Source organism: Echinops telfairi, unplaced genomic scaffold, assembly GCF_000313985.2.
Source record: "Echinops telfairi isolate 266 unplaced genomic scaffold, ASM31398v2 ScPeMD7_70;HRSCAF=299, whole genome shotgun sequence".
Lineage (NCBI taxonomy): Eukaryota > Metazoa > Chordata > Mammalia > Afrosoricida > Tenrecidae > Echinops > Echinops telfairi.
In genome coordinates this window covers 35755320-35781717 of record NW_022103968.1, presented here as the reverse complement: position 1 = coordinate 35781717, position 26398 = coordinate 35755320, and the positions used below count along the sequence as shown (strand labels likewise).

General features: G+C 37.6%; 1 protein-coding gene across 1 annotated transcript in view; it reads left to right on the top strand.

The window, feature by feature from the left end:
- The window catches only part of MARCHF5 (membrane associated ring-CH-type finger 5), a 69245-nt gene that overhangs the window by 36164 nt on the left and 6683 nt on the right, over positions 1 to 26398 (top strand). Inside the window, exons 2-3 of the mRNA XM_004701074.3 lie at positions 3705 to 3907; positions 16340 to 16470. Coding sequence (XP_004701131.1) covers positions 3705 to 3907; positions 16340 to 16470 — 334 coding nt within the window. The remainder of the gene's footprint in view (positions 1 to 3704; positions 3908 to 16339; positions 16471 to 26398) is intronic.

The window sequence follows — 26398 nt, the reverse complement described above, 5'->3', positions numbered from 1 at the left end:
AAGGGAGTGGGTCTTATTCAGGGTGAGTCAGACTAATGGTCTAGCCACTACAGATGGCCAATGTTAAGGAGGATAACCTCTGACCTACTTTTGCCCACAGTCACTCTTAAGCAGCTAAGTTTGGTACATATTTTGGGGAGACAAGAGAATTCCTTCTGTTCCCCACAAATTTTTTTCTTCATTTCTTTCAGTTTAAGATATGTTGAGCATGTACTTTTTGATTTTCTAATTCTAGGTCTTTTTCACATTTCATTATAATACTTTGTCTTCTCAAGTTACCCTTTGAAATTTTCTGTTCAGTTCTTTTACGTCATCATTTTTTCTGTTGTTTGCCTTAGTTACTCTACTATTAAGGGCAAATTTCAGAGTCTGTAGTGTAAGGTGTCGAATCTGATCTTGAGGTATTTCCAAAATTCAGGTCGGATTTGCTCCAGGTCATATTTTGGCTTTTGTGAACTTGTTTTAGTTTTCATCAGTTTACATATGAGCAAATTGATGGTCTGTTCGAGAGTCAGCCTCAGCCTCGTTTTGCTGCTGATAGTGAGCTTCTCCCTGGTCTCCTCCCACAGATGTAGTCAATTTGGTTTCTGTGTATTCCATCCGGAGAAGTCTACATATATAGTCTGTTTGTTTATTGTAAAAAGTGTTGCTCTCAAGAAATGGTTGCTCTTGCAGAATTCTATCATGTGATCGCCAGCTTTCTTTCATCACCACAGCCGTATTTCCTACTACTTTCCTCTTTGTTTGCAACTTTTGCATTCTAATCACCAACAATTACAAATTCATCTTGATTCCATGTTTTGATCAATTTCAGACAGAATATGTTGGTAAAATTCTACAATTTCTTCATCACTAGCTTTAGTGGTTGGTACACCACTAAATGTACATGGTACATGATAACTGGTACGTATACCACTGAATGATAGTTGTATTGACTGATTTTTCTTGTATGTGGATATATATGATCACAGATAGCATTGTACTTCAAGGTAGGTCTTGAAATTCCCATTTTGATGATAAATGTGATGCCATTACTCTTGAACTTTAACCAATTAATTTTTAAATGTTAGTATACAGTGAGTATAAAAAGACATACCATTTTTGTATTTCTTGTTTTTAGGAAGAATTACAAAGGATAGACGCAAAGTTAAGAAAAACAAAGAAGGATGGCTAGAATGGAAGTTCTCCAAGGTTTACAGTCACTGTGATCACTTGAGGGCCTGTTAAAACAGTGTGGAGCCCTATTCCCTAGAATTTCCGATTAAGTAGGTCTGAGTGGGGCCTGATAATTTACATTTCTTGACACTCCCCAGGTGATGCTTATGCATCAGATTAAGCACCCCTGGAGTCAAGGGAACTGGAGAGAGTGGGAAGAGGAAAAAAAGACTGAGAGAAACATATAGTTCACACAGAAATGACCACTTCTTTGGGTGTAGGAGCCACTGGTTCTCCTATTAGCTGGTTCCTCCCCTGGCAAAACACACCCACCCACCCACCCCTCATCCTTAGCCAGCAGAAAAAAAGAAAATCTGTGTACTGATTTTCCTAGCAAAATTCTCAAGCTCACTCTAATAAGAGCTTACTGACTCAGGCTCTTGATCACTGAAATGTGAGAGTGGAGACAATTTAAAGATTACTCATCATAGACTGCTGGTAGGGTCTGTTCTATTGCCTATTTTATATACAGGACTGAAGAGTGATTTTCCCTAGAAAATATAGGATACTGTTTGCTCCTACAAAACAAGAAACATGCTGTACATTAAACTTCCTTTCTGCTTCTTTAAGAAGCCCTGGTGGCTCTGTGTTCCACAAGGTTGGCAGTTCAAGCCCACCAGCTGCTCTGATTAGGTGCTTATCAGTTAACTTGTTTAAAAAAAAATAACGGTTAGGACACTTACAAATTTATGTTAATTGATATAAATCACAGGGCCTAGGTGGGTTGCAAAAGCAATTTTTCACTGATTTCTCAGACACCTTCTCTCCACTCAGTTTATTTCTCCATATAATCACATTCCTAAAGCCTTCTTCCTGTAGCTCTCTTCTTATTTTGTACGTAGTTTGTGGGATTTTGTTATCTACCCTTCCTCGTAATACTTGCTCATTAGTATCGGCTAGAACTTTCCTCAGTGATGAAAATATTCTCTATCTGTGCTCTCCAGTATAGTAGTTACTAACCACTAGCCACCATATTAGACAGTATAGCTCTTAACTAGATATAACTTCATTTTTTTAGCTTTCGGTCAGTTTTCAGTCTTTTTTTTTTTTTTTTAAACATTTTATTAGGGGCTCATACAACTGTTATCCCAATCCATACACACATCAATTGTGTAAAGCGTATTTGTACATCATTTCTCAAAACATTTTCTCTCCATTTAAACCCCCGACATTAGGTCCTCATTTTTCCCCTCCCTCCCCGCTCCCCTCTCCCACATGAGCCCTTGATAGTTTATAAATGGGTATTTTGTCATATCTTGCCCTGTCCGACTTCTCCCTTCACCCACTTTTCGGTTGTCTGTCCCCCAGGGAGGAGGTCACACACAGTTCCATGTAATCGGTTCCCTCTTTCCTACCCATTCTCCCTTTACCCTCCCTGTTTTGCCACTCACACCACTGGTCCTATAGGGCTCATCCATCCTGGATTCCCTGTATTTTCAGTTCCTATCTGTACCAGTGTACCTCCTCTGGTCTAGCCAGTCTTGCAAGATAGAATTCGAGTCATGGTAGTGGGAGCGGGGAGGAAACCTTTAGGAACTAGAGGAAGATTGTATTTCTCATCATTGTTACATCGCACCCTGACTGGCTCGTCTCCTCCCCGAGACCCCTCTGCAAGGGGATCTCCAGTGGCCTACTAATGGGCTTTGGATCTCCACTCCGCACTGCCCCCATCATTCACTATGGTGAGATTTTTTGTTCTGATGATGCCTTACACCTGATCCCTTCGACACCTCGTGGTTGCATAGGCTGGTGTGCTTCTTCCATGTGGGCTTTGTTGCTTCTGAGCTTGATGGCCGCTTGATTACCTTCAAGCCTTTAAGACCCCAGACGCTATACTTTTTGATAGCCGGGCACCATCAGCTTTCTTCACAGTTTTCAGTCTTATAGCCCATTTCCTAAATTTTCCTATGGTTTCATTCTTGATTCGGTTTTATGCCTTTTGAGCCATCTTTCCTCCATGTTGTGGCTCATTCTTAATTCCCTTCACATCCCAACCTTACAGTCTTCTATTGTACCTGCCTCAGACCATTGGTGGCTCCTTCTCAAGATCTGATTATTTCAGTATATCATGGGCCTCCCATGCATCCATACTTGAGAATAGTCTGCTAATGGAATAAGGAATAAAACACACCAAAAAGAATTCATTACAATGACTTTGTCTTAAGTCTTTTGTTGAAAACATTTGAAAATTGGTATATTTAAAAATAACATTAAAGAAAAAGTAATTACAGTATATTGAATATGAAACTACATTGAATATACATGTTATAAAGAAAGTGATTTTTAGATAGAGAAACAAGTGTTGTAGTAGGGTTTTATTTTCCTGATAATTTGTGAGTCCAAACAACAGCCTCGGAAACCCTAAGCAACAATTCTCTGTCCTATATGGTCACTAGGTTTGGTTTTGTTTGTCTGTCTTTTGGTAGTAGCGAAGTTGGAGTCTCAAAGTCTTAAAGATAAATATCATCATTTTTCCTTTTAACTTACAGAAGTTGCTGGGTGTGTTTTGCCACTGACGAAGATGACAGAACAGCTGAATGGGTGAGACCATGCAGGTGCAGAGGATCTACAAAATGGGTTCACCAGGCTTGTCTACAGCGCTGGGTAGATGAAAAACAAAGAGGAAACAGTACAGCCAGAGTGGCATGTCCTCAGTGCAATGCTGAATACTTAATAGTTTTTCCAAAGTTGGGTAAGAAGATCCTAATAAACAGAATAAACATTTTATGTTATTACTTAAGTCTTATAATCTCAGGTTTATTTTTAAATGGCCCATCCTTTGTTTTTTGTGAATTTCTGTATTATCTACTATTCTCTAAATGTCATTTGTTTTGCTAACAATTTTTAATACTCTGATATGTCCCAAAATCCATTAATTTGTATATAATTTAACTACTTTTAATAGTCTGAGAAAGAACTTTCATAGTTAATTGTGTGGATAAAAATCAAATCACAAAGCTGTAATGAAGAGCCTCATTCTCTGGTTATATTTGGTGTCGATGAAAGAAAACAGTAGTGTGTTCTTTCTAGTACTTACCCTTAATTTTTCTGTTTAGGAGTAAAAGTAAAGAAAGGAAAAATTCAATAAACTGTGGAGTTAAATTCATCCTTGAAATCCATTTTATGTAGCTATTATTCATGAAAACTGCTAACTTTCTCCTGGGAATTGGCAAAGACTAACCAAAGGTGTTGAGAACAGGGAGCAGTCTGTGTAAAGGACACTATAATCTTTTCTTGCATGCTCCATAATGACCATACAGTTATGAATTGGTATCCATTTTCTTTGGTGTTTGTGCCATGTCAGTTGTTAAACATTTTTAGTATCCTTGGAAAGTTTGGGGATAGTCAGAAGGAAAGAAGATCTTTGAGAGGAGTGGAGTTTGGGGGTTTGAAGGAAATTTGTAAAGAATTGTTAGATATAGTGTGTTTTGTTAGGTGCTATACATGTTGAGGAACCTTGGTGGCATACTGTTTACAGTGTTTGGCAGCTAACCAAAAGATAGATGGTTCAAACTAACCAACCACTCTGAGATAGACTGATGGTAGTTGGCTTCCATAAAGAAATACAGCCTTAGAAACCCTACAGGGCAGTTCTGCTCTGTTGTATAAGTAAGTTGCTTGCTATAAATTAGAATCAACTTGACAACATGGGTTTGGTTTTGGGTTACACATTGAAATCAGACTCAGGTTTCTTTTAAAAAACAATGAAGTATAAATGTAGACAATGAAATGCTTTTCTAATGCGAGAAGGTTAACACGATAAACAAAATTCCTGTAGTTGTATTATGTATCTGAAACATTTGGAATACGTGGACTTGTGAGTCTGCATACTGCACACTACTGGTTTTAGATGAACACAAAGGGATAATCCAAATGTTATCAATCATAAGATCAAAGCAGATGTTTTAAATAATTTAAATATCAGAGAAAGTAATTATTACTGATCTTTCACCACATTTTTATCTGGCTCACTAATGTTAAAGTTAAGGCTTCATATTTAATTGGTTTCTTTTCCTATTCAGTTTTACTAGTTATCTCTCTTTTATTTATAGGTTGTTGGGAATAGTGGCACTATATATTGATTCTGTTAGATATTTTAAATATTCAGATTAAGGACAGACCCAAAAATTATTACAAGATCTCAGCGTTACACAGTGCTCAAGCACTGATCAATGTATGTCACTCAAGAGTAAAGTTGAACATTTCTTGTTGAGAGATGGTAGTGGGTAGAATTTTGGTTTTATTCAATTTCTTGTTGAATTCAGTTTTGAGAAATATTTTTAGGCTTACTTCAGTAATTGAATGTGGCTTTTAAGTATACCTAAGATACTAGTGGCACAGCAGGTTACATGTTGGCCTGCTAACCATAGGGTAGGTAGATGTTCAAACCCACCAGCTGCTCTGAGGGAGAAAGATGAGTCTTTCTACTCCCGTAAATATTTACAACCTCAGAAACCCACAGAGACAATTCTACTCTGTCTTGTAGGTTTGCTATGAGTCAAAATATACTCAATGATGAGTTTGGTGTATTTGTGTGTGTTTTTTTAAGACACTGGTTCCTTTCTACAACCAGACAAGAATTAGAAAAAAGTCCAAGTTTCTTTGTTTAGGCCATTTGTTTCATGTGTTAGCCTTCATATTATATCCTTAAAAATTGTGATATTTAAAAAAACCTGATATTTTGTCCTCAAATGAAAGATTCAAGCTGTTTGCTATATTGTTTGTGTCTTGGAGTATAACACTTGAGTTAGCCACTTGAAATCAAACAAATGTTTTCTTGACATTATCAGTGTTGTGAAAAGAAATTGTCATCCTACCTTTGAAAAGTTTTTGTTAGCATCTTTGCTCGTAACAGGATAGAAAAGAGTCTTACATAGGTTTCTTTTTTTTTCTTGATGTAATATGCTCAAGGGCTGTAGTTTGACTTTTATTCACAGTTTGTCCTGTGTTTTTTAATATTAACTCAGTAATAGAGGGCATATTGTCAAATACCGGCTGTTGTCTGTGTGAATGAAGTTGTGTAAATTGGCTTTCGGGTGCTGTACTCTTTGTCGCTGCACATATGATTAGTGCTCTGGCCGTACTGGTCCCAGTCAGCCTTTTAAATTTTACATCAAGGGGCAGAAATAATTGCTGGTTAAAAGAAAATAATTATTTCTCTATAACGTAAGTTTTCATTGGTAATCACAATTAAAAGTTATTTAAAATAAGGGTGCTTCCAAAGTGTATAGACTATGAATGAAAAGAAAATGGAATTTCTCCATGAACTTTTTGAAGTCTCCTAGTATTTCTTGATTTACTTTATTACACATGTAATTGCCAAGAATTGATTCATATTCTACACATTAGTGACTTCAGCTATCCGTAACACAAAATATCTAGAAGCATATATCTGTGATACTTTTTATCCTTTCTCACAGTACACTGTGAGATACTACGTAATTTCTAGTAGTGTTATCTGATGTTGGAATTTTGCCAATAGATTGTCTTGCTTCTCCCTGCATATTTGTTATTAATTTTTTAGGTGAAACAAATTATACCTTTATTAAAAGAAATTCCTTAGTATATAGTTTTGGTGTTTGTTTTTAAGGTCAGAATTCATCATGGTGTCTTTGATTTATCAGAATAGTTGAAAATGATGTGAAAACTTTAGTGATTCCTTATTTCTATTTTATAATATTCATAAGACATAGTGCAAAAAAAAACAGTGCAGTGGAAATAAAGGGGCGCCTCCTAATGCAGACTAATCAATCCAGATTCACTGTTCATAACCTATTCATTCTAAGATAATACTATTATCATCTAGGACATTCTAAATTAAATGTATATTTGGGGGGTGGTCCCTATTTTTATTTTTTATTTATTTTATTTTTTTATTTTTGGTCCCTATTTTTATTCTTTACTCCTATGAGCCATTAATTCTTTTTCCTAAATTTGTATTTTAGCACACAAAACATAATAGTAGCAACAAAATCCATGTGTAACCAATTTAAGCAACTCCTATGATATGAAAGTATAGGTACTTGAAACAAACAGTACTCTCTTCAGAAGCTAAAAGAATGTCTTTGAAAGTCATAATAAATCTTATCTACTAATTTTCAAATATACGTGATCAAAACTTACACCACTTTCTCCTCAAATTGTCTGCAGACCATTATTTGATAGATTGCCAAGCACCATTGATCCCTAAGCCGCTTTGAGAAACACTGACTGCAAGAAGGAGTAAAAGACACGGGAGAAGAGGCAGAGAGGAAGAAATGATGGTTACTTTCTATGGGCTTCTCTCTGTGAAACTGACACATTTTTAAAAGGTGCTTGTATGGAGTTAGCCTTAATCTGGCTTTTTAGGTAGCCAGTTCTGCATCTTTTCAGGTAACCAGTGGTAGCAGTAATGGAGGGATGGTGGTAAATATGTGTTCTTAATTCTTGATAGGGAATATAACATGCTCAGTTTTGAAAAATACAGAGGATACATCAGATTTTCAATCCTCTATTTGCCACCTATCTTACCAGTTACCATTAAGTCAACCCCAATTCAAAGAAATCCCTTGTATATCAAGAGAACTATCTCTGTAGGATTTTCAAATAATGAAAAAACCCATTGCTATCAAGCCCATGCTGACATATATAACAAACTTATGAGATGATAGAACTGTGACATGGTTTCCAAGGATGTATGTAATATTTGTAGTAGCAGACTGCCACATCTGTCACGCATCGAGCAAGCAGCTGGTGGGCTCAAACTGCAGATCTTTTGGTTAACAGCCCAACCCTTTAACTACCACCAGCCTCCCCTCAAAAGCTTTTAGTAGCTAATTTTTTGGAAGTAGATTGTCAGGTTTTCCTTCAAAGGTACCCCTGCATGGATGAGAACTGCCAGTTAGCCCCTGAGCAGTTCACTGTTTGTACCACATAGAGACTTGGTACCCATTTTAGGGTTTGCTTTCTTCCCTCTTCTAGTGGATTCAGCCAATTGAATATATACAACTACTTCAAAATATTGCTATTCAAAGTGGTATGAGGACCAGCAATATTGCATTATCAAGGAATATAGAACCCTGGGTCCCACTCTTTTACTGAATCAAAGTAATGCATGTTAATTTCTGTGCACGTTAAAGCTTAAGAAACATTGATTACTTCAAACATTAAAGAAAAAGATCCAACTCCATAAAAATAAAGAATCTTTATGATATTTGAGACCCAACAGTAACCTTTTTACTAGCTGCACAGAAAAAAAATCAAGAGTATCTCAGAAGTAGATCTTGACTCCCAAGAGTAGAAGGGACTGATTCACATTAAATTAATTTTGTTTTTTAATATCTTCTGTTAATGTTTTATAACTTTTAGTATGTAATTATTATACTTTTTGTTTATTAAATATTTTATTTTATCTGTTACTACTATAAATGCAATTATCTTCCTAATTTTATGTTCATATCATTCTTGTAAATATATAGAAACAATTGATTTTTTTTATATATATATATTTGCTACTACCACCAAGATCTGCACCTGCGGCTGCTCCACCCAGGCCGGCACCCTAGGCTTCAAGGCTCACTGCAGAAACAATTGATTTTTTAAATACTTATCTTTTATCCAACCTTGCTGAACTCAGTCATAGCTTTTGCATATATGTCTTAGGATTTTCTAGATATAAAATCATGTCATCCAGTTTGGATACTTTCTATTTCATCTGCTTGCATAACTACCTTCACTAGACTCTCCAGTACAATGTTGTATAGAAGAGATGAGAATAGAAATCTATGTCTTATTCTTGATCTTAGGAAGAAAATAGTATTTTTTAAAATCATTTTATTGGGATGTCATACAACTTATCACAATCATCCATCCATCCATTGTGTCAAGCACATTTGTACATTTTTTGCCATCATCATTCTCAACATTTGCTTTCTACTTCAGCCCTTGGTATCAGCTCCTCATTTTTCCCCTCCCCCCTCGCCCTCCTCATGAACCCTTGATTATTTATAAATTATTATTTTGTCATGTCTTACACTTTCTGATGTCTTCCTTCACCCATTTTCCTGTTGTCCATCCCCAGGCATGGGGTTATATGTAAATCATTATGATTGGTCTCCCTTTTCTACCCTACCTTCCCCTTCCACTCCTGGTATCTCTACTCTCATTATTGGTCCTGATGGGTTTATCTGTCCTGGATTCCCTGTGTTTCCAGTTCTTATGTATACCAGTGTACATTCTCTGGTCTAGCCGGATTTGTTAGGTAGAATTGGAATCATGATGGTGGAGAAGTGGAAGCATTAAAGAACTAGAGGAAAGTTGTATGTTTCATCATTGCTATACTGCACCCTGACTGGCTCATCTCCTCCCCGCGACCCTTCCTTAAGGGGATGTCCAGTTGTCTATAGATGGGCTTTGGGTCTCCACTGTACTCTCCCTCATTCACAGTGATATGATTTTTGTTCAGGGTCTTTGATGGCCTGATATCTGATCCTATCAACACCTCGTGATCACACAGGCTGGTGTGCTTCTTCCATGTGGCCTTTGTTGCTTCTCAGCGAGATGACCACTTGTTTATCTTCAAGCCTTTAAGACCCAGACACTTATCTTTTGCTAGCCGGGCACCATCAGCCTTCTTCACCACATTTGCTTATATACCTGTTTTGTCTTCAACAGTCTTGTCCAGAAGGTAAGCATCATGGAATGCCAGTTTAATAGAATAAAGTGTTCTTGCATTGAGGGGGAGTACTTGAGTGGAGGCCCAATGTCCATCTGCTACTTTAATACTAAACCTATAAATATATGCACATAGATCTATCCCCATCATCATATATAAATATATTTATATATGTTCATGTCCGTGTTTAGACCTTTATAAATGCCCTTTTCCTCATAGTTCTTTCCTCTATTTCCTTTTACTTTCCTTGTGCCACTGTCATGTTCAGTCTTCATTTGGGTTTCAGTTATTCCTGTCATTTACATTGCCCTTGATCAAGCCCAGCCAGGCCTCCTACACCCTCCTTGCCTTCGAATTTGGATCACTTGTTCCCTTGTCCCTGGGCTTGTTAACACCCATGAAGTGCCTTTTTAATTGGATTCCCCCCACGTTTTTGTTTTTTTCAGGGCAACCTAGTAAGATGAAAATACCGTATATACTCGTGTGTGTGTGTGTGTGTGTGTGTGTGTTTTGTTACTGTTTTTATCAACTATTAGTTTGGTTAGCTAAAAATTTACCTACAAACATCCCTTTGCTGTTTACAATCTACTGTCTAATTTATTTTTTTGTTATTAGGTAAATTCGCTTACAGCCTGAATTTTCAGGATGTGTATTCTTGAATAAAAAGAGTAAAAGCTCAACCTATATCTGATAAGTCCAGAATGAAACTATGTAAGCTTGTTTGAGGCTCTTAGACCTAGCCAAGTCTGGTGTTTACAAGAGTGATGAAAGTTAGAAAGAGTTAAAACTTTTATTGCCCCATTAGGGCTCCACATGCTTTTAACTCTTAATTGAGGTGATTGTTTCAGTTTTGTCATGTTTTTAATAAAATCCAAAATTGTTGATTTAGCACCATATTTTATATATAAAAAGTGTGTATATATACCTTAACAAGAGATTGAACCAAATACCTGGCACAGAGTGCTGCAGCTCGACCCTCTGCTGTAACATTCAAATGCTCTGTGGAATAGGCCAGATGTGCCCTGACATACTGCTAAGTACCATGTGCTGAGATAGCTGTGGCCTAGAGTCCCTGCAAGTGATGCCAGTCATCATCAAAAAGCATTTTTTAAGCACCTATCTGTACATGGTTCTATCCTAGGCACTGTACAAAACGAGTTAAACAGAAATGGCCCCTGTCCCCTGGGAGTTTGCAATCTAAGATGATGCTGACTTGGACAGACATAAGGATATTGAAACAACTGAGCAAACATTGAACAAGAACATAAAGTACTAACATTATGCACAAGCAAAGGGGTAAGTGCATTTTGTGGGGTAGTGTATAAAGGGAGACTCATGGGACATGGTTGCTTAGGTAAAATGAGTAGAAGAATTAGTCAGCCTATATTAGGGAAGAGCCCTGGAGGTGCTGTTTGGTAAGCATTGGACTACTAGCCACAAAGTCAACGGTTCAAAACTATCAGTCACTCTATGAGAGAAAGATAAGATCATCAGCTTCTACAAAGATTTACAGCCTCAGAAACCCTAAAAAGAGTTGCTGTGAGTCAGAATAAACTCGATGGCAGTGGGTTTGATTTTTGGGTCAAGTTAGGGGTAGTTTTTATTGGGAAATTGGATTTTCATACATACTTACAGGACAGTGACAGAACACTCCAAAAAGAGTGCAAAACAAGACTTGGAGACAAGGAGAGATTAGAACTATATTGGTCTCTTCGTGACTTCAAGAATTGGCTATTCTGAATATGAAAGAGGGCTTGATGTTTTCGTTTATATAGTAAGTTGGCATTTAAGCTGGATATAGGTCAAAACCCTTTCAAAACGTGAATTCACTATGACTAGGACTTGACTGGATAGCACACAAGAACAACAAATTGTTCTCTATTATTGGAATTTCAATTTTTTTTAAACTTCAATTGCCAGCGTTGTGTAAAATGTAATGTTATTGGAAACAGCTAAGGCATGAAAATTCAACAATACATTTTTCTATATGAAAACATCTTATAATTTTGTGTATTTAATTTGTGTTTATTAATGTTTTTCCTCTCCATTAAAGTTGAGGCTTTCAAGAGCATGGGTCTTAACCTTCCTCACTATCTCCAGGTGTGTGCTGTTACCTGACTGTAAGAAGAATCTATTGACTGTTGCTATTAAGATTATGACCCAAAGTCATGAAATTGTAATACATAACACATTTCTGAATAGGATGAAGTTTAGAGACTCATCCAAATTATTTTAGGGATTCCTCAAATAGTAATATAGTTTGCCTAGTTAATCAATAGCTCATGAAATACCTTTGCTAACTGGCAGTTTATTATTTTAGTGTTATATTTATCATGAGGCATTTATCCTTCAAGTATGTTTAACTAATCTGGACTAGTCTGTGTGGAAAACCTTGAGAAGTTTAGGCAAAGGAAGTTAAAGACAAAAACCTAAACAGAATTTTGCCAGAGAGAAACTGGACTTGGAGCTATAAGAACAGTTGGGTGACTTCATTTAATTTGCTCATCTTTTTGAACATGACTCATGGGATATATAAGTTTCCAAGTAGAGGTAGAGGTGTTTTGTTTTGTTGGTTGATTACTCTTTTCCACCTAATGATCCAAGAAAAATACTGAGTTCATTATGTTAGAAACTTCTGAAATCTTCCTAGGAAAGGAAATTCAGACAGCTCTAAACTTCCCATCTTCGTGACAGATAAAAGTGATGACAAGTTCCTTTTTAGGAATTACGCACTCATCTAAAAGCTCAGTTACAAGTTCTGTCACTTCACTCTATCAGTAGATAACTCATTGCCATCCAGTTTATACAGTCTCATAGGGGCCCTTTGGTACACAGTAGAACTGCTCCCTAGGGTTTCTGAGACTCTAAAGCCTTATGGGAAGAGACAGCCTTATCTTTCTTCCATATAACAGCTGGTGGGTTTGAACTTCTGACCTTGTAGTTAGCATCCGAACATCTAACCCATTATGCTAACAGGGTTCTCTGTTGCCCCAAAACCAATAGGAGTAATGATTTTACTACAGTATGATATCCATCTGCCTTGAAGATAGACATAGCCACTAAGAAAATAATCTGAATATGAAAAGAGGGCCTGATGTTTTAATTCATATAGTAAGTTGGCATTTAAGCTGGATATAGGTCAAAACCCTTTCAAAACGTGAATTCACTATGACTAGGACTTGACTAGATAGCACACAAGAACAACAAATTGTTCTCTATTATTGGATTTTCAGGTTTTGTTTTAAAGCTTCAATTGCTAGCATTGTGTAACATGTAGTGCTATTGGATTGATATTGTGATGCTATTGGTGAATTTGTTTTAAAATGTTAGGCTATAACCACTGTCATCAAGTTAATTCTCATTCAGAGTCACCTTGTAGAGTAAGAACTGTCTCTTTGGATTTCCAACACTGTAAGTCTTTACTCGAACAGAAAGCCCTATCTTTCTCCTGCAGAGTAGCTGGTGGGGTTGAACTACTGACCTTGTAAATGTAAATATCTTGTTGGAAAGAAGGAAAGTGATGACACAGGGAAAGCATGTCTGGTAGTGTCTTTCCTAATAAATTCTAGTTCAGACTGGGTAGAAAATAGTCTTATAACTTGTACAGAATTTTTAAATTGCCATCTAATAGTTAGAAATAAATATCTTAATAGAGAATCCTGTTCAACAAATATTTGAGAGTCATTGGCGTTTTGAATACATCAGTGAACAAAAACAAAAAGGTCATCTCTTTGGAACTGATGTTGTAGTGAAGAAATGAGCAAACTTTTTCTATAAAGGACCAAATAAGTATTTTAGGTTTTGCATGTGACTTTGTTTAAATAGTACTTTACTTAAAATAGTAGCTCACTGGATTGGCTGCAGGCCATAGTTTCTCAGTTGCTGTTCTAGTAGGTGGAAACAGGATTAATATGAGTTGGAATCAACTACATAGCATTGAGTTGTATGTAATAAATGGTTTGAAGAAAAGGAAAATACAGCAATCAAAAAAGTAGTTGTGTGAGCTAAGGGTTGGCCATTTGGGTTGAGGTCAAGAAGATAATAAAAGAACAAAAGAAATTGGAAAAAAAGTGATTGCTGAGATAAAAAAAGAAAAAGATGGTAGTATCTTGGAAATCAAACGAAGAGACCTGTATACAGGGTAAAGAAGGGGTCGTCACCTGTATCAAATGTTGCTCATAGTCCAAATAGAGGAAGACTGTGCTTAAAGCATCAAATTTAATTATGTGGAAAATTGCTAATTATCTTGAATAAGTTAAAGAATTGAAGGGGAGAGAAAAAAGACAAGTGAGTACAGGCATACCTCATTTTATTGTGCTTTACCAGTGCTGTGTTTTGTTTTGAGTAATTAAAGGCTGTAGCAGCCATGTCTTGAGTATCAGGGCCATTTTTCAATAGCATGTGCTCACTTTGTGTCTCTCACATTTTGGTAGTAATTCTCACAGTATTTCAAAGATTTTCCTAATACTGCTGTACACTCAATAGACACAGTATACTATCCATATTAACTATTAAATCACTAGGAAACCAAAAAAATGTATAAATCACCTTATCGTAATACTCACTTTATTGTGTTGGGCTAGAACCAAGCCAGCAATATTTCTGAGGCATGCCTGTATAAACAACTCTTTGTGGAATTTGTTGCAAAGGGAGCAATGAAATGGAGCTAGGGAAGACGATTAATCAGAAGTTTGCTTTCTTTTATTTTGATTTTTTTTAAAGATGAATGAAAGCGTGTGTGTTTTAAAATGATCCGGTAAAAAGTAGGAGGGAAATTATTTGAGAGAGTAGGGAGAATTGCTGGAGCTGTGATCTTGAAGGGATGAAATCGTGTATGACTGAAGGGGTAGACTTTAGATAGATGTGATGTTGGCAGGTGGGCACCTGTACTGGAGAGAGTCGTAGATGTTCTATTGTGGCCTCAGTTTTCTGATGAAAGAATTGAGAGAATGTCGGCGTTAAGGTGCTGAGATACAGTTCACCTATGGTCTTCTAGTGACAGCATTTAAGGGTCTTTGACTTCATACCTTCTGAGTTATACATTTACTCTAGCAAATTTATATATTTTGAAAATGAAACTCCATATTATGAGATTAAATAATAACGATACATACCTTTACTTTAGCACAGCATCTGGTATCATATAAGCACTCCGGAAAACTCTGCCTGTTATTGTTAGAGGATAAAGAGATAGTATGGACTGAACTAGGCTTACTGTACTTTTTTTCCTAAAAGATACTTCATCGTTTTAAATGATATGTAAGTTAGAGTTGCCACTTATAATTAAGCATGCTACATTTATTTATTTATTTGTTTGTTTTTTAAGCATGCTACATTTAAATCATAGGTCCTTTGACGTCTTTCCTATGGGTCTTTCTACTTCACAATGTGATCTTTCTTTATATAGTGCCTAGCAACCAGGGGAACTCTGGAACAGGGGCCAAATAGATGGATACCTTGTTCTTACACCTTTATTATGTTTACTATGTTAACTTTTTTATACAATGAAAACAAACTGCTTTTGTGTATAGGATCCTCCTTTAGATTGTAAACCCCCAGAAGGTAGGTAATAAGTCTTTACAGTCTAAGAAAATGTCTCCAGTAACAGTTTGTATGTAGAAGTTATTCAACAAATATGATTACTAAATCCAGAGGTTTCCTATTTCTTGGCTAAAATTTATATATAGCTATTGGAATGCCATAAAAACTGGCATCATGATCATGAAAGCAAGTTTGTTAGAGAATAAACCAAATTAAAATGCAGCATATTGCAAGTCAATATAAATTTACTTTGTGTAACTCTACAAAATAGCTTGGGCTACCTTTCCATACTGCATCAAGAAGCAGTAAAGTCCGATAAGTAATATTCTTACCAAGTGCTAGAGAATTTAATTTTTCCCCAGAACCATTCAGGAGGAGTAAACTAAAATGGCCCTTCCACTCAACAGTTAGTCCAAACCAATTCCCCTGCCTAATCTGTTCTGACTCACAGAGATCCCATGTAGGGTTTCTGAGATGGTGAATCTTTATGGAAACAGACAGCCTCATCTTTCTCCCATGGAACAGCAAGTACGTTTGAACTAAGCTTCTAGTTAGCAGCCCAGTATGTACCCCACTGTGCCACCAGGGCTTCGTTAACTCTGCAGTAGCTGGTTTGATCAAAAGATGAACATAAGAGGACTATTTCTTTTATAGGAAGTAGTTGTACTTGAATCTCTAATGGAATAAAGACAAAATTCTGAATAGATTGTACGCATCCTAGAATTTAAGAATTAAAATATGATTATTCATGATAATGGCAGAAATTCTAATTCTATTTAAATCTGACTTTCCATCGCATTTATAACAGTTATTTATAAAGCATGAGGCCATCCAACTTCATAAAAGTATCTTAGATTGTGGAAAATATATAACAAGTCATTTTTGGAAGCCCACTTTGTGCTGAAACACTTGTTTTCTTTGTATTTATAGGTCCAGTTGTTTACGTCCTGGATCTTGCAGATAGACTGATCTCAAAAGCCTGTCCATTTGCTGCAGCGGGAATAATGGTTGGCTCTATCTATTGGACAGCTGTGACTTATGGAGCAGTGACAGTGATGCAGGTTCACCATTTTACTCTGTTCGGTGGTACTGCTTTTGATGTGAAAATCTATTAAGTTGAACACTTAATATTTTGAATCGGTGACAATATTCTCATGTTTTAAAAATAGGAAAAAAATATAAAAAGCTATCAGTAAGGTCTTTCACTCTTGTTCTTCATTTATCTAGGGTACCTCCCCAGGTTCCCATTGTTGTTAAATTCATGTGTATTCTTTAAGTCCTTTCTTCATACATAGGCAAACAAAAATAAATATTCTCCCACACATTTTTTTTATCCAAAAGGAAATAATTTATAATTGTGTTCACCCCCTTTATTTTCCACAAGCAGTGAGCCTTGGAAACTTTTCCATATTAGTACACCAAAAACATCCTCATTCTTTTTTACAGCTTCATGTTAACTTATATATGGAATTGCAACCATTTACTAACTACTCTCTTGTTGATGAACAATTATTTGCTTCTAATTGTTTTGCAATTATAAAAAGTCCAGGTAAATAACTATTTATTAAGATTCAAACAAATGTCATTGTCATTGAGTCAATTCTGTCTCATGGCAACCCTATAGACCAGTGGTTCTCAACCTTCTTAATGCCATGACCCTTTAATACAATTCCTCATGTTGTGGTGACCCCACCCAACCATAGCATTATTTTCGTTGCTACTTCATAACTATAGTTTTGCTACTGTTATGAATCTGGCAACCCCTATGAAAGGGTCGTTAGACCCCCAAAGGGGTCGCGACCTCCAGGTTGAAAACCTCTATAGAACAAGGTAGAACTGTGGGTTTCTGAGACTGTTAAGTCTTATTTTTTAACTTAAAAAAAAATCATTTTATTGGGGGCTCTTACAGCTCTTAAAACAATCCATACATCCATCCATTGTGTCAAGCACATTTGTATATATGTTGCCATCATCATTTTCGAAACATTTTCTTTCTATTTGAGCCCTTGGTATCAGCGCCTCATTTTCTTCTCTGTCCCTCATGAACCCTAGATAATTTGTTACTGTTCTTTCATGTCTTACACTGACCACTGTCTCCCTTCACCCACTTTTATGTTCTTTGTCTCCCCACCTTCCCCCATCACTCCTGATATTGCTACTCTCGTTATTGGTTCTGAGGGATTTGACTCTGTATATCTTTATGAGACCAGAGATCCTCATCTTTCCTATTGCAGAGTGTCACGTTATTTCAATCTTCTGTCTTTGTGGTTAGAAACCCAACACATAAGCCATTGTACTACCAACTCTAATGAAGATTAGAGAGACCTAATTTCCAAATTTAATCCCATTCTTGAATCTTCTTTCTTTGTGTCTCTGAAAGATTTCAGCTTTCTTCTCTTTATTTTTTGTGTTTGGATCTATGTCTTTGGACCTGATGTTTCCCCAAATTCTGCCCTTCTCTTCTATCTTCATGCTTCCCCTTGAAATATCTCTACAGCAGCGGTTCTCCTCCTGTGAGTTGCAACCCCTTTGGGGGTCGAACAACCCTTTCACAGGGGTTGCCCGATTCATAACAGTAGCAAAGGACTTATATTTCTATATAAAGAGGACATTCAAATGGCCACCAAACGTGAAAAGATGCTCTGCAACATTAGTCACCAGAAAGATACACATCCAAACCACAATGAGATACTGTTTCATTCCCACAGGGATGGGTGACTAAAATAAAACTAAACAGAAAATAACAAATGTTGGCAAGATTGTAGGAAAATCAGAACCCCTACTTGTTACTGGTAGAAATGCAAAATGGTACAACTATTGTAGAAAATGATAGTTCTTTAAAAATAAAAATAGAATTATCATAACTCAAAAAACCCAAACTCTGAGAAGCTGAAAACATTCCCACTGAAAACAGGAACCAGACAAGGATGTCCTTATCAACACTGTTATTCAGCATTGTACTGGAAATCCTAGCTGGAGGCATAGGCAACAATAAGAAATTAAGGGAGTACAATCAAGCAAAGAAGTTAAACTCTGGGTATTCTCAGACAATATGATTTTATGGAGAGAGAATCCCACAGTCTACACAATAACATTGTTGGAAACAATTGAGGAATTTAATAAAGTAGCAGGATACAAGATTAACAAGCAGAAACTAGTAAAGAGGGATCCAAAAAAAGACATCAAGAAAACAATAAGATTCACAATGGCCACACAAAAGCTTAAATACCTAGGAATAAACCTAACCAAAGAAACAAAAGAAGGGGGTGGCGGGGAGGGAGGGCAAAAAATGAGGAGCTGAAGTAGGGCTCAAGTAGAAAGCAAATGTTCTGAGAATGATGATGGCAATAAACGTGCAAATGTGCTTGACATGATGGATGGATTGATAGATGGATTGTGATGAGTTGTATGAGCCCCCAATAAAATTATTTTAAAAGAAACAAACAAAAGAAAACTGTTTTCTATACAAAGAAAACTATAGAACATTAGTACAAGAAGCCAAAAGAGACCTACACAAATGGAAGAATATCCCATGTTCATAGATAGGAAAACTCAGTGTTGTGAAAATGTCGATACTACATAAAGCAATCTACACATTCAGTGCATTCCCAATCCAAATGCTAACATCTTTCTTTGAAGAAGTGGGAAAACTAATTGCCACCTTCATATGAAGAGAGAAGAGGCCCAGGATAAACAAAGAACTTTTCAAAAAGAAGAACAAGGTTTGGCCTTAGGTTACTTCACCTAAAAACCTACTACACAGCCACAGTTGTAAAAACAGCCTTGTACTGGTATAAGGATGGATGGGTGGGTGGATAGGATAAGATAAGATAAGATAAGATAGTCTAACCAATGGGCGAGGACCGAAAAGCAAATTCCTGCCAACAAGTGATTTTCTACAAAGGACTAAGAAACATTAAATGGGAAGGGAATGCCCTCTTCACAAACAGTGCTGAAAAAACTGTAGATCTGTCTGCAGAAGAATAAAACGACATGTCTCACCCCATGCACCCCTGCGCGCACACACAAGGAGAATCAGAGAGCTAAAGGTAAAACCCAAAAGTTATCAGGATCATCAAGGAAAAAATTGGAACAAACCTAAGGGTCCTAGTTCAGCGCATACACAGACTCTCAAATGTAACAAGGGAGCACACCCAATGGAAGACAAAGTAGAGTACTTTGTTGTTAGATGCCACTGAGTCAGCTCCAACCCATAGCGACCCTATGCACAACAGAACAAAACTGCACTGTCCTGCGCCATCTCACAAGTGTTCCTATACCTGAGCCCACTGATGCAGCGATCTTTTCTAGGGCCTTCCTCTTTTTCGCCACCCCTCCACTTTACCAAATAGTAAGTCCTTCTCCAGGGATTGGTCTCTTCTGACAGTATGTCCAAAGTATGTAAGATGAAGTCTTGCCATCCTTGCCTCTTAAGGAACACTCTGGTTTTATTTCTTCCAATACAAATTTATTTGTCCTTTTAGCAGTGTATGGTACTTTCAATATTCATCTCCAGCACCACAATTCAAATGCATTTATTCTTCCACGGTCTTCTTTATTCACTGTCCAGTTTTCACATGCATATGATGCAATACCTGGCATGAGCTTTCTGAAACATTTCAGTGGGTATTCCATCAGTTCCTGGAGCTTTGTTTCTGACTAATGCATTCAGTGCAGTTTGAACTTCTTCCTTCAGCACCATTGGTTCTTGCCTCATATGCTACTTGCTAAAATGGTGTGCTATTGACTAGTTATTTTTGATACAGTGACTCTGTGTATTCTTTCCATTTTCTCGATGCTTTCTCCATCGTTCAGTATTTTGTCTAAAACATTAATTTGCAATTCAAGACTTGAGGGTTTTTTATTTGTTTTTGTTTTGTTTTTTCAGTTGCAGATAGGTAGAACTTGTTCTTCCTTTTGGTTTTCTAATTCTGAGTCAGTGCACATTCTGTTATGATATTTGGCTTTGTCTTCTTGAGCTGCCCTTTGAAAGTTTCAATTCAACTCCTTGACTTCATCCTTTCATCCTCTTTTTTAATGACCTTTGCTTCATGCTTTCTTCGTGTCTTAATGTTCTCCCCGCTCATCAGGTTTTCTGTCATTAGTGTTAAATATGTCAAATTGGCCCTTGAGATGGTCTTAAAATGTTCAGGTTGGATAGACTCCAGGTTGTATTTTGGCTCTTGTGGATTTGTGAATTTTCTTCAGCTTTCTCCTGAATTTATATAGGAGCAATTAATGGTCTGTTCCAAGTCGGGCCCTGGTGTGGTTTTAGCTGCTGATACTGCACTTCTCTGTTGTGTCTTCCCACAGAGGTAACCAGTGTGCTTGCTGTGTATTCCATCTGGGAAAGTCCACGTGTGTAGTTGCTTTTGGTGGTGTAGAAAAAAAAGTATTTGCTATGAACAAGTCGTTGGCTTTGCAAATTTCTTCCAGATGATGCCCAGCTTCATTGGTATCATCAAGTCCATATTTTCCAACTACTACTTTTTTGCTTCCACCCTTTATATTCCAATCACCAATAACTATTAATGCATCTTGATTGCTTGTTTGATTAATTTCTGACTGAAGTTGTTGGTAGAATTCTTCAATTTCATCATCACTGGCTTTTGTGGTTGGTGCATAAAGTTGAATAATAGTTGTACTGATTGGATTTCTATGAAGGCAGATAGATATAATCCGGTCACAGATAGCAGTGTATTTCATGGTGTATTTAGCAAAATCCTTTCTGACAATGAGTGCCACGCCTTTCCTCTTGATTGTGTTCTTACTGCCATTGTACTCAGACCAACCCATTTCAGCTCCCTGATACCTGGGATGTAGATCTTCATGCATTCCATTTCATTTTTGACCAGTTCCAGTTTTCCTAAAGTCATTACTTTCGCACATTCCAAGTTCTAGTCATTAGAAACCTCTTAGAGCTGGTTCTCTTGACCTTGAGAGGTGCCCCATCAGCAAGTGAAGATCCCAAAGGCTCCATTCCCACAGGCTTTGCCCAACTCATGTCACCATGGTTGCTCCCCTACAAAACATCATCTCTTCTGTCACATTTCGACGGCCCCATCTGACAGCTGTATCTCCACAAAATTCTGCTGCTTTTGTTTAGGGGGCTCTTAGTGCGTCGTTGTCTGTTCGGGGTCTGACAGCTCCACTGCAGCCTGTTCACTCTGGGGGACCTGCTGGCATTCGAGATCCCACTGACAGCTTCCACATCCCAGCAACCCACAAGCACCACAGGACGACAAACCAACAGACAAATGGTACAAGTAGTTTATTGGGATCTATTAAAAATAAAACATTTTATGTACATCCAAAGATTTCATCCAAAGAGTAAAACAAGAGTCCAAGGACTGAAAGAAGATATTTGGCAATGACATAACGGACAAAGAACCAGTTACTAAAATCTACAGAATTCTGCAATACCACAATAAGAAATAAAACAAACAAATAATCCTCCTAAAAGGTAGGCAAAGGACCTGAAGAGATCATTCACAAAGGACGACACCAGAATGACTAACAAGCATGTGAGGAAATGCTCTGGTTCACTGGTCGTCCAGGATATGAAAATCAAAACAATGATGAGATGCTATCTTAACCCACACCCATAGTCCAGTGTGGAACAAAACCCCCCAAATACAGAAAATAACAAGTGCGGGAAAGAATGTGAAGAGATTGTAATTCCTGTACACTATTGGTGGGCTTGTAAATATGTACAACCATTTTGGTAAACAAAATGGCAATACCTAAAACAATGGACAATAGAAATAACATCCCTAAAAAAAATGTGATGAAATGCTTCATGACATGGATCTGGAAGTCATTATTGTGAGGAAAGTTAATCAGAAAAGGACAAATAGTATATGAGTCCACTGCTGTAAGGATAAGCACCAAGATGAAGGCAGACTTAGGCTTTCAGGCCATGCAATCCGCTAACCAAGTCTGCCAAGCAACATGGTAGAGAGCCTGACCAGTGCCCTGGAAACATGCCATCCTCTCTATATGTATAAATTGAGAACCACTTTGACAGAGACCTCACTTAAACCAGGGTCAGATTTTCAATATTGGGGGAAACGAAAATGACCATTCAGTGCAAAAATATGAGGAGGGTCTCCCAAGCCAGCAGACATTCCTACCCGAATGATAAGTGATACTGATGGGGAAATCAAGCCTCAGAGAAGTCAGATTCATTTCTGCTGGTAGAAAAGGAGGGAGGACCAACCCCCCAGTGGGGAAAAAAGATTAACAATACTTATACGGACCTCAAGGGGAGAGTATACCTAGTACTGTGCTCCTAATAAGGCACTTTGGTCCCAGTTTCTGTAGAGCTTCTGGGCACCGCCATGTATCATAGAATATTGGGACAGCAAACCCTGGATCTTCAAGGCACACATAATCCATAGGCCATACCAGAGGGAAGTGATGCAAAAACCCCACGAGGTGAACTGGGCTGTACCTCAAACATACATGTAGCCCGAGGACTTGAGGCCAAAATTCCATGGTGTGTGAAGAAACAGAAGACAACTATTCTAAGTATTGAACTGTCTTAAGTGGACTACCAGTTACTTACTACTTCAATGTCCTACTTACTTTATTAAGATATGTATTATTCTGTCAGACTTGGCTCTGACATTGTCAGTGAACATAATTGTAAGTTTTGGCAGACCACCAATTCCCATTGTTTGTGTAAATAATGTCCAGTCACGTAAGGATTTAATCTGCACAAGTCAGTAATCTGTGTTGTGATTTGTAGTTAGCCTATCCATGTGTAATCTACTTTTCTCAGTTTGTTTTAAATACGTTACCATGTCTGAATCAATAACACTATAAAAAGAAGTACCTTAAGTTCCAGGGAGATGATCAATAAGGTTCTCTAACATAAAATAATAAAGATGTCTCCTAGATGGATCAAATGCATATTAAAAACAGATATAGCAGTAGATTTGGGGTTCACACTTAATCCTACCTCCAGTCTAAGAACAATTAGATATTATGTCATGGCCCTGCTCAATTGTGCTTTCAAGAAGGAAACAGAATATAAACAGCAGAGTGTGAAAAAGCTAGATGGTGCTCGACTACCAAAAGTAACAGTGCCTGGGGTCTTCAAGGCTTGTTTTCAAACAGGTAACCATCTAATTGAGACATCAACTAATCCCACATGGGAGAAGCATACCAACGGGCATGATCCAAGGAGTGTAAATAATATAATTCAAAATCCAAAGGAGGCAATGGTATCAAAACTTAAATTGTGAAATTCTGGTTTGCAGAAGTCTATGGAGGACAGTGGAAGCCCAAAATACATGTGCAGGATCTACACATGGAATAAACCTCCGGTGATTTCCCTCTGACACAATTGAGGGATGGGTTATCAGCCTGGTTATCAGAGAGATTTGTAGAGATGATTATGGAACATTAAAGGGATGGGTGATCAGCATGGTTATCAGAGTCTTGTAAAGACAATTATAATAGATTAAAATGGAAATTCTGACTTAAATGGTTAAAATTTTATCATTTGACCTCCCTTTAGATACACTTTGAGCTTGGACTTGTATTTAATATTTTCTTTTTTCTTTTAACTGGGGTTTATCTGTTACATTTTGTTATTTTTGGTACCCTTCTTGACTCTTTTATGTATTTTTCTGAGTTTTCCAGTATGTGAAACCCAGGATGGGTGAATCTATAGTGACAATAGGGTAAAGGTCCTTGGGGCGTATGGCGGGGGGGTGGGGGGTGGGGGGGGGTTGAGCTAATATCAAGGAGTACAAGAAGGAAGAAAATGTTTTTAAACTGATTGTGATAGTGCTTATACAACACTTCTTGGTATGACAACTATCAAATGATGTGATGTCTAGATTATGTCCTAATGAAATGGTATGGGGGGAAAAACTGTTACCATCAAGTTGATTCTGACTTATAGCGATCCTATAGAACAGGGTAGAACTGGCCCCCGTGAGTTTCTGAGACTGTAACCACTTTACAGTAAAAAGCCTGGTGATTCTCCTTTGAAGTGGCTGGTGGTTTTAAAGTGACCTTGCGTTTAGCAGCCCAACATGTAACCCACTACACCACCAGAATGCTGTAGCCTAGCAATTTCATTCCTAATTATATGCCCCAAAGACATACAGACAGACAGAGATACCAGTGTTCGTTGCAGTACCATTCACAGTAATCAAAAGGTAGAAACAATGTCAATGCCTATCAACAAGTAAATGAACAAACAAAATGTGTGCATACTAATTAAACAGTGAGGAGACCACCTCTGACCTCCTGGCTTCAGAAGGGATAAGGAGAATCCATCTCCATTCAAACCCATGGCTGAGTGCCATAAGGCAGAGGTAAAGCATGTCTAGACCCTCCTTTTACCCTATTCCAATACCAACCCAGCCTCCCATGGCACTTTTTGGCTGGGTTCAATAATCCTTTGCAGTAGTTACACAACTCACAACCATTATTCACAATTTAGAAGGTTTATTAGGGAAGTTAACAGTTATCACAATCCAGGATCAGAAAACACTAAGGATGTAGTCATTGGTCCAAAGCAATACCTCTCCTCAGCCAGCAACTAACTCTGATTCTCAGCCGCTCAGCTACTTTATCCCGGGCCTCTGCGTTCGTGGGCCAGAAAACCCACCTACTGCTCTGCCTCACAGTCGCAGTCTCCTCGCTGCTCTTTTGTTCTGTCTCATAATCTCCTTGCCACAAACCCTTTTTGGTCTTGGCATGGTATGGGTGTCTTCCACCACTTTGGACAGGGATTTCTAACATACTCCACCAATACCTTTTGTTTCTTTTTGGTGGTCCTGGAAATTCTCTGTTCCTGCTGCTGAGATGGATCGTTATTGTACCTAGGAGAATGGCAACTAACATCGTTCCCCACTGTTCACACATCCTATTTGCAGGGCCCCACCCAATCATTAAAGAGAGGCATGGAGAGAAGAGCCATACTAAGAAACTTCACTTCACCACACATACGTACAATGGGATGGTATCTTCCTCCTCAGAGAAACTGGTCATTTCAAATGGCACTACATAGCGTCTACTCCGAATTGAAAGTCTCTCAACAGCACCTAGCAACAACTTCATATATAGGGCATTAGAGTCCTGAATTCTAGAAAATACCTGAAACCAGAAAGCTGTGGAACTCCTACTGAATCCAAAACCAAACCACCATCCTCACAGCTCCTATTTTGGCGGCTACCGGTAAGGCAGCGCACCATCTTATCTTGTCAGTCAGTTTCCGTTATAAGACCTGCTAGGACAGAGTAGAACTGTTCAGACAGTTTCCAAGGCTGTAAGCTTTTTTTTAAAAGATCATTTTATTGGCAGCTCTTACAGCTCTTATAACAATTCATATGTCAGTTGTATCAAGCATATTTGTACATATGTTGCCATCATTATTTTCTAAACATTTACTTTCTGTTTGAGCCCTTGGTTTCAGTTCCTCTTTTTACCCTCCCTCCCACCCTCATGACTTCTTGATAAATTACAAATTCTTATTATTTTTATATCTTACACCAACAGCTGTCTCCTTTCCCCCATGATTTCTGTTATTCATCCCCGGGGGAGGGATATTTATATGTCCATCATTGCGATCGGTCCACTCCCCTTTTAAAAAAATAATTTTCTTGGGGACTCTTACAGCTTGTATCACAGTCCTTACATCTGTGTGTCAAGCACAGTTGTACATACGTTGCCATCATCCTTTTCAGAACATTTTCTTTCTACTGAAGCACTTGGTATCAGCTCATTTTTTTTCCACCCTCCCACCCTCATTGACCTTTGATAAATTATTATTATTTTCATATCTTACACCAGTGGTTCTCAACCTGAGGGTTGAACGACCCTTTCACAGGGGTTGCCCAATTCATAACAGTAGCAAATGACAGGAAGTACCAACAAAGATAATTTTTTTAATCGTTTTATTAGGGGCTCATACAACTCTTATCACAATCCATACATACATCCATTGTGTAAAGCACATTTGTACATTCA